Genomic DNA, 12,561 nt, shown 5'->3' with positions numbered 1-12,561 from the left:
CCCACAGATACCACAGACCTTTCAAGCTACAGCAGTTTGTAATTTTCTCAGCTAAGGCACACACTACACTTTAGTGCCACCATCCCCCACTCGGGCCTCACCTTTTTAGTGGACCGCATAGAGAAGCGGTCTAAAAGTTAATCTAGACTTATACCGGGCCAAAGACTCACCTTTCCTCTATGTACAGAGCACTACAATACTCCCAGATGTATAGCGGTTAAAGCCAGGGGTAGAGTGCTCTAAGCTTATTCATTAGCACCCCCCCCCCCCCCCCCCCCCACACACACACACCTTTTTCTTCACTCTTCACTTCACCACCCAATATGGTGTGAAGGTGGGGAAACCAGAGGGAACGGGCCTCAAAAAAACCACAGTCAGACATGGAAAAGTTTCTCCATAAAAGGTCCACAGCTCCTCACCCACACAGCCACCCAGTGAATAAGCCCACGGCAGCTGCCGCAGAGATGTCAGACCGTGAGAGCTCAGAAGCTGAAGACTGCAAAGAGGGAGATCCTATTATTTAAACATCACAGAAAACATTACAAAAGATTATTGAATCAGCAAAGAACTTTCAGATAAAAAATCATATATTAGAGAGATCGTGTCAGAGTTGAACAATTAGAAGAGAACCAAGCTTCCATATTGTCCTTAGGAGAGGCCACAGCTTCAGCCCTCTCAAAATGCCAACATCATCTCAATAATTTAATCTCATATGTGGAAGATCAAGACAATAAAGGGAGACGTAACAACCTTCGCTTAAAAGGAGTGCCGGAATCGGTGCCTATGTCATCACTGATAGACGTCACCAAAGAAATATTGAAACCATTACTGCCTTCCACCATGAGAGACTAATTTGCCCTTAAAAGAGCACACAGAGCAGTCTGGCCAAAGCCTAAAGTGAGAGAAGCTCCACAGGACATACAGTCAGGTCCATAAATATTGGGACATCAACACAATTGTAACACTTTAGATTCTATACACCATCACAATGTATTGGAAATGAAACAAACTAGATGTGCTTTAACTGCAGATTGTCAGCTTTAATTTAAGGGTATTTACATCCAAATCAGGTGAACAGTGTAGGAATTACAACAGTTTGCATATGTGCCTCCCAACCAAAGAGTTCTTTAAGGGAAAGAAGTGAAATGTTATGCAATGGCCAAGTTAATCACCTGACCTGAATCCGATTGAAAGACCTATATATGGCCCTAACAAAATTACGGGCTTACCCCTAATTAGAATATATATAACCGATTGAAGGAGTAAGATGAAGGGAAATGAGCAAGCATTTCACTTGCTGAAGACAAAACTGAAGGGAAAATGCCCCAAGAACAAGCAGGAACTGAAGACAGTTGCAGTAGAGGCCTGGCAGAGCATCACCAGGGATGAAACCCAGCGTCTGGTGATGTCTATGCGTTCCAGACTTCAGGCTGCAATTGACTGCAAAGGATTTGCAGCCAAGTATTAAAAAGTGAATGTTTAATTTATGATTATTATTCTGTCCCATTACTTTTGGTTCCTTAGCAAGTGGGCAGCACATATGCAAACTGTTGTAATTCCTACACCGTTCACCTGATTTGGATGTAAATGCCCTCAAATTAAAGCTGACAGTCTGCACATCTCCGATGTGGCAGATCTTCCAGATCTCCCAACTGTGGTCCCATGGAACAGGAAGCAGACCAGGAAAATACAAGCGGCCAAAGCAGACTGAAATTCTGTCCAACAGCTTAGAGTTCCAGACAGCACTTAGAGAACATACTAAAGCTTCCCATGTACCGGGCTTTAGGTCTTACCCTTTCGCTTATAATGCAGAACCTTTACCCCACTCTTTAACCCTCCTTTTTAGCGACTTCACACCCGTCTGCTCCCCCTCCTTCTCCCCCCCCCTCCTTTTCATCTCCCCACCCACCCTTTTCCCCCTCTCCATTCCCCCTGGTCCCTCTCCCTTGCCCACTCCCAACTTTATCTAACGGATCTTTAGCGCTAATACCCCCTCCACCGACTAATCAGTGAGACCAACCTTGCCTTTCTTTCGTTTATTCCCCTATCTCACAATTTTTTCCTGTCCCTAGCTTCAAGAACTTTCCTTTAAGTACCCCGGGACCAGGAAATAGAGATTTCAACTTCACCCTCTGTTTTCACTACTCTCTTTCCTTGAACGGTTCTGTCCCTGCTGTTATATTGCATCTTATCTTGCAACTTGTGTTTAATATTTGTTTTATAACTGATCATCTTGTTGTTTTGCTACTCGGAGAGCAGGTTTCATGTCAACTGTTAATGTGGTATTGTGGAATGTGCGGGGACTAAACTCACCAGCCAGGAGATCCAGAGTATTTCAACTGCTCAGATTCCTACATACAAAGGTTGCGATACTCCAGGAGACCCATCTTAAACGGGGTAAGCTTCCCACTCTACAAAAAACGTACTTCACACAATGGTTCCATTTCTGCTATTCCGCCTCCAAGACCAGGGGTGTAACCATTGCTATCAAAAACTCGCTTCCTTTTACCTTGCTATCTAGCTTAGTGGATACTGAGGGTAGATACCTGTTTTTGAAAGGCCACATAGCTTATACACCAGTTACATTTGCAGGTATATACACCCCCAACATACAAGTGTCCTGGTTGATAGAGACATTTCGACGCTTGGAATCTTTCCAAGAGGGCATTTGCGTTGTCGGGGGCGATCTTAACATCACTTTAGACCCCGCACTTGATTCCTCTAACCCGAATCACCATGTCTCCTACAGGAAACTTAAAGCACTTAAGAAGGCCATGTCATCCTGCAGACTAATAGACACCTGGCTCACAAACAACCCAAATGATAGGGATTACACATACCATTCGGACACCCATGATTCTTACCAAAGAATAGATTACACCCTCCTCTCCTCCAATCATTTGACGGAGATGATTAAATCCTCAATACACAACATTTCAGTATCGGACTATGCTCCGGTCTCAATGTATGTAGTCATAAAGTCCCTTCCCACCTGCTCTTTCACATAGCATATCAATGAGACGATTCTCCAAGATCCGTCACACAAAGCTCACATTGAGACCGTACTAAACAATTATTTTTCCCAGAATACGTCCGCAAACACGTCTCAAACGTTGGTATGGGAAGCCCATAAAACAGTAGTGCGAGAAGATCTGATCTCACTATGCTCCTTCCTCAAAAATGTTGAAGTAAAGAGTTGAAAACTACCCTCAAATGAATAGAAGCCCTAGAAAGACAACACAAAAGAACATTAGCGATTTCTGCAAAAGCGGAATTATCTGTCCAAAGGGAAAAATTGCTACAAATCCTCAACTTAAAAGCTTCTAAAGCGTATCTTTGCGCTAAGCATAAGATGTACTGTATATGCATGGGAATAAGGGCTCCTGACTTATGGCCAAAAAAGTTAAAGAACAAACCTTTATTAAATCCATTAAGGCTCCTAATGGCCAGCGGACCACCAACACAAAACACATTGCAGAACACTTTAAGCAATTCTATGAAGCCTTATACAATCTGAGATCAGGAGAATCTATAGAAGAACTGTGTCTCCGCCAATGGGAGATAAAAGTCTTCTTACAGAAATTACCCCTGCCATCCCTAATTGATTCCCAAAGTGCCCAGCTATCCGCACCAATACTCTCTTTGAATTACAATCAGCCCTAAACGAATCCCCCAAGGGCAAAAGTCCAGGTCCAAATGGACTAACAGCCATGTACTATGCATCATTCCAAGATATCCTACTCCCTCACATGCTCTCGAGTTTCAACTCATTAATTGACGGGAACGCTTTTCCCCCACAAACTCTAGAAGCCCATATCACGATCTTACCAAAGGAAGGGAAGGACCCTGAATTGTGTAGTAGCTACCGACCGATCTCCTTGCTAAATGTTGACGTAAAATTATTTGCAAAAATTCTAGCAAACCGCCTTAGGCTCCATTCACACTTCCGTAGTGTGTTTTGCGGATCTGCAAAACACGGATACCGGAAATGTGTGTTCTGCATTTTGCGGACTACACATCGCCGGCACTATTAGAATATGCCTATTCTTATCTGCAATTGCGGACAAGAATAGGACATGTTCAATTTTTTTTCGGGAATGGAAATGCAGACCCGGAAGTGCGGGTCTGTATTTCTGGTGCCAGGACGCACATCGTGCGGCCCCATAGAAATGAATGGGTCCGCAATTCCGTTCTGCAAAATGCGGAACAAAATTGCGGACGTGTGAATGGAGCCTTAATCGTCTCCTCCCTTTATTGGTTGATAATGAGCAAGTGGGTTTTGTGAAGACCAGGGAAGGCAAAGATAATACCCTCAGAGTCTTGCAGTTGATTCAATTGGCTAGACAGAAAAAAAAATCACTGTTAGCCTTTCTATCTACTGATGCTGAAAAAGCATTTAATCAGGTTGACTACATGCAAGCCGCATTACACAAATTTGGTTTACCATAAACCTTTCTCAAGCTAGTCTTAGCACTGTATTCCTGCCCCTCAACAATGATGAGAATTAACGGAACCTTGTCCCCCATTCTGTATCACCTCTCCCCTCTTCTTTTTGTGCTCACGATTGAAACTTTCATCCAAGCAGTTAGGCAAGACCCAGACATAAAGGGTTTCAAAGTGGGAGGCAATGAACACTTCACGGCAGCCTATGCCGATGACTTGCTAGTAATTACATCCAACCCAGGGTCCTCCTTTGTGGCCCTGTCCCATCTCTTTGACCAGTTCCACCACCTATCTAATTTTAAAAAATTCCATCAAAATCGGAAGCGCTGAATATTATTTGTCCACTTTCTACAGTAGCTGCAGCCAAACAGTCCACACCCTTTCCATGGTCCTCTTGATCCATTAAATACTTGGGACTACGTATATCACCTTCCCTCAACAACTGGTATTCATTGAATTATGTGCCCTTATTACGAACAATCAAATCCACTCTCACCTCTTGGAAGGTAACGTTCATCGCATGGTTGGGTCGCTCCAACTTCCCTTAAAATGATAATAACCACTAAAATAACACACCGTACCTGATGCAGACTCTGCCTATCTATCTCCCCCCTTCCTTCTTTCTTAAGCTTTGCAGAGTACTCTTGAAATATGTCTGGGGCTCATCCCATCACAGAGTTGCGTATAGCACCCTAATCAAAAGTAGGAAGGAAGGAGGGATTGGATTCCCAGATATGATGTCGACATACGAATCCATACAACTCACGAGAATTCTTGACTGGCACAAAAGACCTTTCCCAAAACTTTATATCCCCATTGAAGAAGTAGCAAATCATTTTTCCTTGACTCAAGCACTTATCTTAGCTGCAACCCAGCCATATCCCATTCCACAACATAATCTACTAACAAAAGCCTCTTTGCTACTTTGGAGAAAACTAGCTAAGAGCCGAACATTCTGGCCTACCCCTTCCCCGCTAACAAGCCTGGGAGACTTGTTAGGCCTTCAAGACCCATACTTCTCACAATGGTTCCTGTTGCAGAAGAAACTGAGGTACCATCTGATAGGGGATATACTGCAAGACAGCTCATTCCCAGACCGGGCCACTCTCCAGTAAGCTACCCCAGAAACTACAATAGATGACATCACATCTAACCACTTATATTTAAACTTTAAAAAGCTGATTAAAACGGGAGACATTTCCAGAGAATTAACATGGCTAGAAAGGCTAGCAGCAACTCGACCTGGGCTTAGGAGGGTTATATCAAAAGTTAATAAGGGCCTGCGTTCAGACGCCACTGGGGTTTATATACTGCCTTACATTTCTGCTTGGGAGAAAGAGCTATCTCTGGATCTCACAGAAGCTGATGTCAAACAGATATATAAGTCTTGTTTGGGGCCATCAAGTTGTGTCCTTTTACAAGAAACGGCATACAAACTAGTCAGTCGTTGGTACAAGACCCCAGTGGCGCTGAATCGTATGAATCCTGCAATTCCAACCAGTTGTTGGAGATGCAATTACAATGTTGGCTCTTATGATCACCTATGGTGGGATTGCCCCCAAATTAAACAATTTTGGACGGGCGTAGAAGACATCCTCTGAAAAACTTGCCTGAACGCACCTCTTTTTTCCCAAAAGGTAATCTTTATTAACTTTACACCAACATGGGAGAAGAAATATAATAAGCCACTCTGGACACAATAAGTACTATTGGCGAGAGCCATGATACCTTTATACTGGAAACAGCCATCCATGCCTCGAATATCCCAATGGTTCAACTGGTCAAATTGCAAGGTTGAGGGACTATGCTCGTATGCACCAGGCAAACATGATAAACACAAGCTTATCTGGGCTCCTTGGAGGCATTTTTCCATATATGGAGGATCGAGACGAGGGCCACTTAATTGGCATCTCGCATCACAGGTCAACATGACCATGGGTGCTATATCTCCGCTCATTCCACTTCCATGCTCTCCTGATTTAATTTAATTTGGTGTTAACCTTCTGTTACATTATGTTTCTATTAATCTACATTGGATTATGTTCATCCTAAACTGTGCCTAGCAAGCTTCACGGTAGCCATAAGCATCTTAGGACGCATTGGGCAGGTTAGGTTTGGTACCAATTTGTGTTTTAGCATGACTAGCCCACCCTAAGGCAGTGCAGCTACAGTGGATCTAATACTTATTACACGCTTACAATGTTTTACGTTGTGTTATTTCATGTGTACGGTTTGTACATCTATCTATTATGTAAATTCAATAAAAAGAGATTTGACACAAAACACACATCATCTTCTACACTGTCCCTTGCAAGTTGCTTGCAGAGGAATTAAATCCCGACTCCCATGGCATAGGACACTAAGGTTTCTCTGCCAATCAGCAGCAGGCTCTGCTGCACCCAGCAGCGAGACAACATAGAGCGCTAGTCGAGACTCTAGCAGGTGCAGCGCTAGCCACTGATGATGTACTGAGTAAAGGGGGACCCCGAGGGCAGGACAGAGGAAGCAGGGAGCTGGAAAGCAGAGCCTGAGCCCCGGACAGGGAGACAAGACAGGAGGCAAGAATTAAGTGTAATTAGGAGGTGGAGCCTTTTGTCCAACACCGGTCCACCTTCCTCCAGGGGCTCCATAGCAGCTGCGTGGTCTGACACCGCTGACTGTACCTCTTAATTTTTTTTTTTCAGTACAGTCTGTATAAGGCCCCATGCACACTACCATATCTGTTTTGCAGTCTGCAAATCGTGGATCTGCAAAAAATATGGATGTGGTCCATGCTACAGCCACATTTTTTTGCGGACCCGTTGATTTCAATGGGTATGTGGTCCAGAGATAGTTTCTGTCATTACAAACCTTTCCCCTATCCACAGAATATCTGGGACCACCACTGTTTACAAGAACTGGATCCTGTGTCCCCTTATGAATGAAGTGACAGGTCAAGCGTGCACATATCTACTCTTTTACTCTCTATGGGACTGCTGGGGATAGCCGACAACAATGCTCAGCTATTTCCAGAAGTCCCATAGTCATTGAATGAAGCAGAAGGGAACATGGTTGACCTACCATTCCTTTTCTTTGGGGACACAGGATCCCCATTCTCATGATCATGGATCCAGTAGTCCCCACTGATCACATACTTATCCCCTATACTGTAGGTAGGGGATAAAAAAGATAACCTGAGCTGTAAAACCAAGAAAGACCATCACTATCTGATCAGCAGGGGTCTGACACCCTGCACCCCCATCCAGTTGACTATCAAGATTGATAAAAAGGCTCAGACACACCACTACTTAATATACACTGACTTTACTAACTGCAAGGTATCAAACGTACAGTAGATGTTCTTATTAGATATCAGGGCACTGGTCTTAAATGTGGCCCTGTTGATGATGGGCCTTTGACTTGTTAAGAGTCAGGCCTTCAGCACTCAGAAGAGGAAAACCCACAGTGGAGGAAACCTCTAGCGAACCATGGCTGAAAGACTGCCCTTCCCTTAGGCGGTGGAGGAAAATGATTGCATATGACAAGGACAGTAGATTTTTCCTTGAATCAATGGTGAATGTCAAGTACATTGACTTCTGCAGAGACCAAGACTGGAATCTGCCTTCGGATGCCGTACGAAACTCACTTATTCGGTGAACACATCTGACTGCGGAAAGTCCAGTAAACGTCAAGTCCAGTAGTTATTGCGGATACGAAGCCTGGAATCTGCCTTTGATTCAGCAGGAAACTCACTTCTTTAGTGAATACTTCTGACTGCAGAAAGTCCGGTGGGTGAGTGCAGAGACCGAGCCTGGAATCTGCCTCTTGCTGAAGCGCAGGTCATTTGATCCTGGTGGCCACCATGTCGTTGACTTGTGGTAGAGTCATCACCTTCAGCTGTATCCCATATTCATTGCAGGGACACAGTGAGACCCCACTCAGTTACAGTAATCTGCAGATGCAAAAAATATAACTAATTATGACTGGATATGGAGCAGTGGAAAATTACATGACACATAGTTTACTCCCGGTCACTGTGGTTCCTTGTAATCCCTTTAAGGTAAGGGTCTATTCACGGGGTGTGGCCTAACTGTCATGGAGTGAGGATGCTCTGCACTTCAGCTCTTCTAACATCCTGCTTGCATCCTGGCCATCTGGCGACCAATTCTCATCAGGGCCGCTGTGATGAATCCCGAGGAGTGACAGCATTGAGGTGAAGCTGTTTGGTCTCTGTTTCCCTCCTCTCCGGTTCTGCTAGTCGGGTGCAGCCCCCTACCTTGGCTCTGCACCGTGACACGAGGCGCCTCCATTGCTGGCTGTCGCCTGAAGATACCATCTTCCACTCTGCACAGCTATTGAGGAGGGCTGCGGGGAGGCTCGCTAGCGTCAGCCACCTCTTGAAGATAAGATAAGATGCCTTTATTGTCACTGTACAATACAATGTAATACAATGTACAATACAATAAAATATTGTTTGGAGCAATCCTAAATGCCATGGACAGAGGAACAAAAACTGACATTTAAACTAAAGCATTACACTAGAAAAAAACTAAACATTGCACTAGAAAGCATTTACTATTCACAGTTCACAGCATAGATATAGCAAGAGCAAAGTAGGAAGTGCTTATGAGTATGCAGTGGGATGCGAAAGTTTGGGCAACCTTGTTAATCGTCATGATTTTCCTGTATAAATCGTTGGTTGTTACGATAAAAAATGTCAGTTAAATATATCATATAGGAGACACACACAGTGATATTTGAGAAGTGAAATGAAGTTTATTGGATTTACAGAAAGTGTGCTATAATTGTTTAAACAAAATTAGTCAGGTGCATAAATTTGGGCACTGTTGTCATTTTATTGATTCCAAAATCTTTAGAACTAATTATTGGAACTCAAATTGGCTTGGTAAGCTCAGTGACCCCTGACCTACATACACAGGTGAATCCAATTATGAGAAAGAGTATTTAAGGGGGTCAATTGTAAGTTTCCCTCTTATTTTAATTTTCTCTGAAGAGTAGCAACATGGGGGTCTCAAAACAACTCTCAAATGACCTGAAGACAAAGATTGTTCACCCTCATGGTTTAGGGGAAGGATACAGAAAGCTGTCTCAGAGATTACAGCTGTCTGTTTCCACAGTTAGGAACATATTGAGGAAATGGAAGACCATAGGCTCAGTTCAAGTTAAGGCTCGAAGTGGCAGACCAAGAAAAATCTCATATAGACAGAAGTGACGAATGGTGAGAACAGTCAGAGTCAACCCACAGACCAGCACCCAAGACCTACAACATCATCTTGCTGCAGATGGAGTCACTGTGCATCGTTCAACCATTCGGCGCACTTTACACAAGGAGATGCTGTATGCGAGAGTGATGCAGAGGAAGCCTTTTCTCCGCCCACAGCACAAAAAGTGCCGCTTGAGGTGGGCTAAAGCACATCTGGACAAGCCAGCTTCATTTTAGAATAAGGTGCTGTGGACTGATGAAACTAAAATTAGAGTTATTTGGCCATAACAAGGGGCGTTATGCATGGAGGAAAAAGAACACAGCATTCCAAGGAAAACACCTGCTACCTACAGTAAAATATGGTGGTGGTTCCATCATGCTGTGGGGCTGTGTGGCCAGTGCAGGGACTGGGAATCTTGTCAAAGTTGAGGGACGCATGGATTCCACTCAGTATCAGCAGATTCTGGAGACCAATGTCCAGGAATCAGTGACAAAGCTGAAGCTGCGCCGGGGCTGGATCTTTCAACAAGACAACGACCCTAAACACTGCTCAAAATCCACTAAGGCATTTATGCAAAGGAACAAGTACAACGTTCTGGAATGGCCACCTCAGTCCCCAGACCTGAATATAATTGAAAATCTGTGGTGTGACCTAAAGAGAGCTGTACATGCTCGGAAGCCATCAAACCTGAATGAACTAAAGATGTTTTGTAAAGAGGAATGGTCCACAATACCTTCAACCAGAGTCTAGACTCTCATTGGAACCTACAGGAAGCGTTTAGAGACTGTAATTTCTGCAAAAGGAGGATCTACTAAATATTGATTTCACTTCTTTTTTGTGGTGCCCAAATTTATGCACCTGCCTAATTTTGTTTAAACAATTATAGGGCACACTTTCTGTAAATCCAATAAACTTAATTTCACTTCTCAAATATCACTGTGTGTGTCTCCTATATGATATATTTAACTGACATTTTTTTATCGTAACAACCAACGATTTATACAGGAAAATCATGACGATTAACAAGGTTGCCCAAACTTTCGCATCCCACTGTATATACACACTGATTCAGACATCACTGCAGACAACAGATCATCATGGGTTCATGAATGCAGCAGTCACTTTCAGTCTGTGGTAGTTTCTATCCTAGGAGGGGGCAATAATCTCCGAGCATTTAGGAGACTGATTGTTTTGGGTAAAAGCTGTTCTTCAGCCTAGTGGTGCGGGCATGTAGGGCTCTAAGACGCCTACCAGAGGGTAGGGGAATGAAAAGGCTGTGGCCGGGGTGAGTTGGATCGCTGCAGATAATTTTTGCCTTGTTGCTGCAGCGAGCAGTGAAGATGTCATCCAGTGATGGTAACTGAGTACCAGTGATTCTGCCAGCCATTCTGATGATGCGCTTGAGGGTCTTCTTGTCCTCAGAAGAGCATCCGGAGTACCACACTGTAATGCAGTATGTGATAACAGATTCTATGGTGCACCTGTAAAAATTGGGAGTTGTGCTGACGGCTAATAATAAAGCCTCTGAAGAGAACAGGACAGTCACCCCACCCTGCCATCTTTAACCCACAACAGGACAAATCGGAGGGGTCCCACAGGATCAGGCCAAACCTACACTTACACACTGCGCCGGGAGGAAAGGGCGCACCGCCTGTGAGCTACTGCTTCACCTCAAAGGACATCAGAGCTGCGGTACTGCAGGGGAAAGGTGTTGGGAGGTCCCTCTGAGTTGCTGTCTCTCTAACGTTCAGTACTGGGGACTGAGCTGGACATGCGGCAACCGCCATCTTGAACCCCCCTGTTGGAGTAGAGGGGAGTTACTGCCTTGCTGAATTGAGTGGATGTCTGGAACTGTCACTGAAAGAAATGTGAGAGATATCCCTTGAGATCTACTGTAATTCACTTAATATCTCAGTCCTCAAATACATGGGCCGCAAGAGAAGCACTTCCACTACTACCCCTACCCCGAAGGAGCTGGTGGATGTCATGAGCCAAACAAAAGAGATAGGGTCGGGTAGTTCTCCTGACCAAGTGGAGATACAGCTAAAAAAGATCACCTTCAAGCAGATCTAACCTTTCTCCGCCATGATATTGATAAGATGCGAGACAGAACCTCAGAGGTGGAGAGGCGACTGGGAGAGGTGGGAGTTGTGGCGCACGTAGGAGAAAACCATGTAGGGGCCTTCCAACAGCAGGTGAAAACATTGCAGGCGAAGGTGGAAGATGCAGAAAACCGAAATAACATACGCATTTTGGGCCTTCCGGAAAGGGCTGAGGGCCAATTACCTGAGGACTTAGCGGAGCAACTCATTAAACCAAATCTATCCCCTATCAATCTGTCCTCCAATTTTGTTGTGGAGCGGGCACACAGAATACCCATGAGACCTTTACCACCAAGGGCTCCTGCTCGCCCATTTATTCTGAAGGTTCTGAATTATCAAGATCAAGACACTATACTAGCAGCATCTCTCCAGCTGAAAAAGATAACATTTGAAAACACTAGCATCTCATTCTACCCAGATTTCTCATCAGAGGTCCAGAGGCAGAGGCAACAGTTTACGGTGGTGAGAGCACGTCTACGAGAGAAGGGCCTCAAGTACGCTATGCTATATCCTTCGCTTCTCAGAGTGCACAATGGGGAATCGGCAAAAAAAATTCTACCCCTGAAGAGGCATCTGACTGGCTGGACAGGAGAGGCTGATTATCTGTGGGTTCCCAAGTACCTGTGATACTACACACCCTACAGATGGCCGAGTTATGGGTGGGGAGCTTTAGATGGACTGGACATCTTTGTTGACCATTGGATTCATTCGACAATACCGAGGACTTGGTGACTGTCCATGTTGTATGTGTCTCCTTGTGTTTATAAGGAAAGGTTAGCATATACACGGTTTGGGATGCTAGGTTTATATAA

The 12,561-nt window shown here is 44.4% G+C and overlaps 1 protein-coding gene across 1 annotated transcript in view; it reads left to right on the top strand.

The window, feature by feature from the left end:
* The window catches only part of MEI1 (meiotic double-stranded break formation protein 1), a 502,988-nt gene extending 491,268 nt beyond the window's left edge, over positions 1-11,720 (top strand). Inside the window, exon 24 of the mRNA XM_044301444.1 lies at positions 11,563-11,720. Within this exon, the coding sequence (XP_044157379.1) occupies positions 11,563-11,720 (158 nt within the window). The remainder of the gene's footprint in view (positions 1-11,562) is intronic.
* Positions 11,721-12,561: the final 841 nt, after the last annotated feature.

The sequence above is a fragment of the Bufo gargarizans genome, chromosome 7, assembly GCF_014858855.1.
Source record: "Bufo gargarizans isolate SCDJY-AF-19 chromosome 7, ASM1485885v1, whole genome shotgun sequence".
In the NCBI taxonomy this organism is placed as follows: domain Eukaryota; kingdom Metazoa; phylum Chordata; class Amphibia; order Anura; family Bufonidae; genus Bufo; species Bufo gargarizans.
The sequence above is the reverse complement of the archived record's forward strand: the minus strand, read 5'-3'. Positions and strand labels throughout refer to the sequence as shown.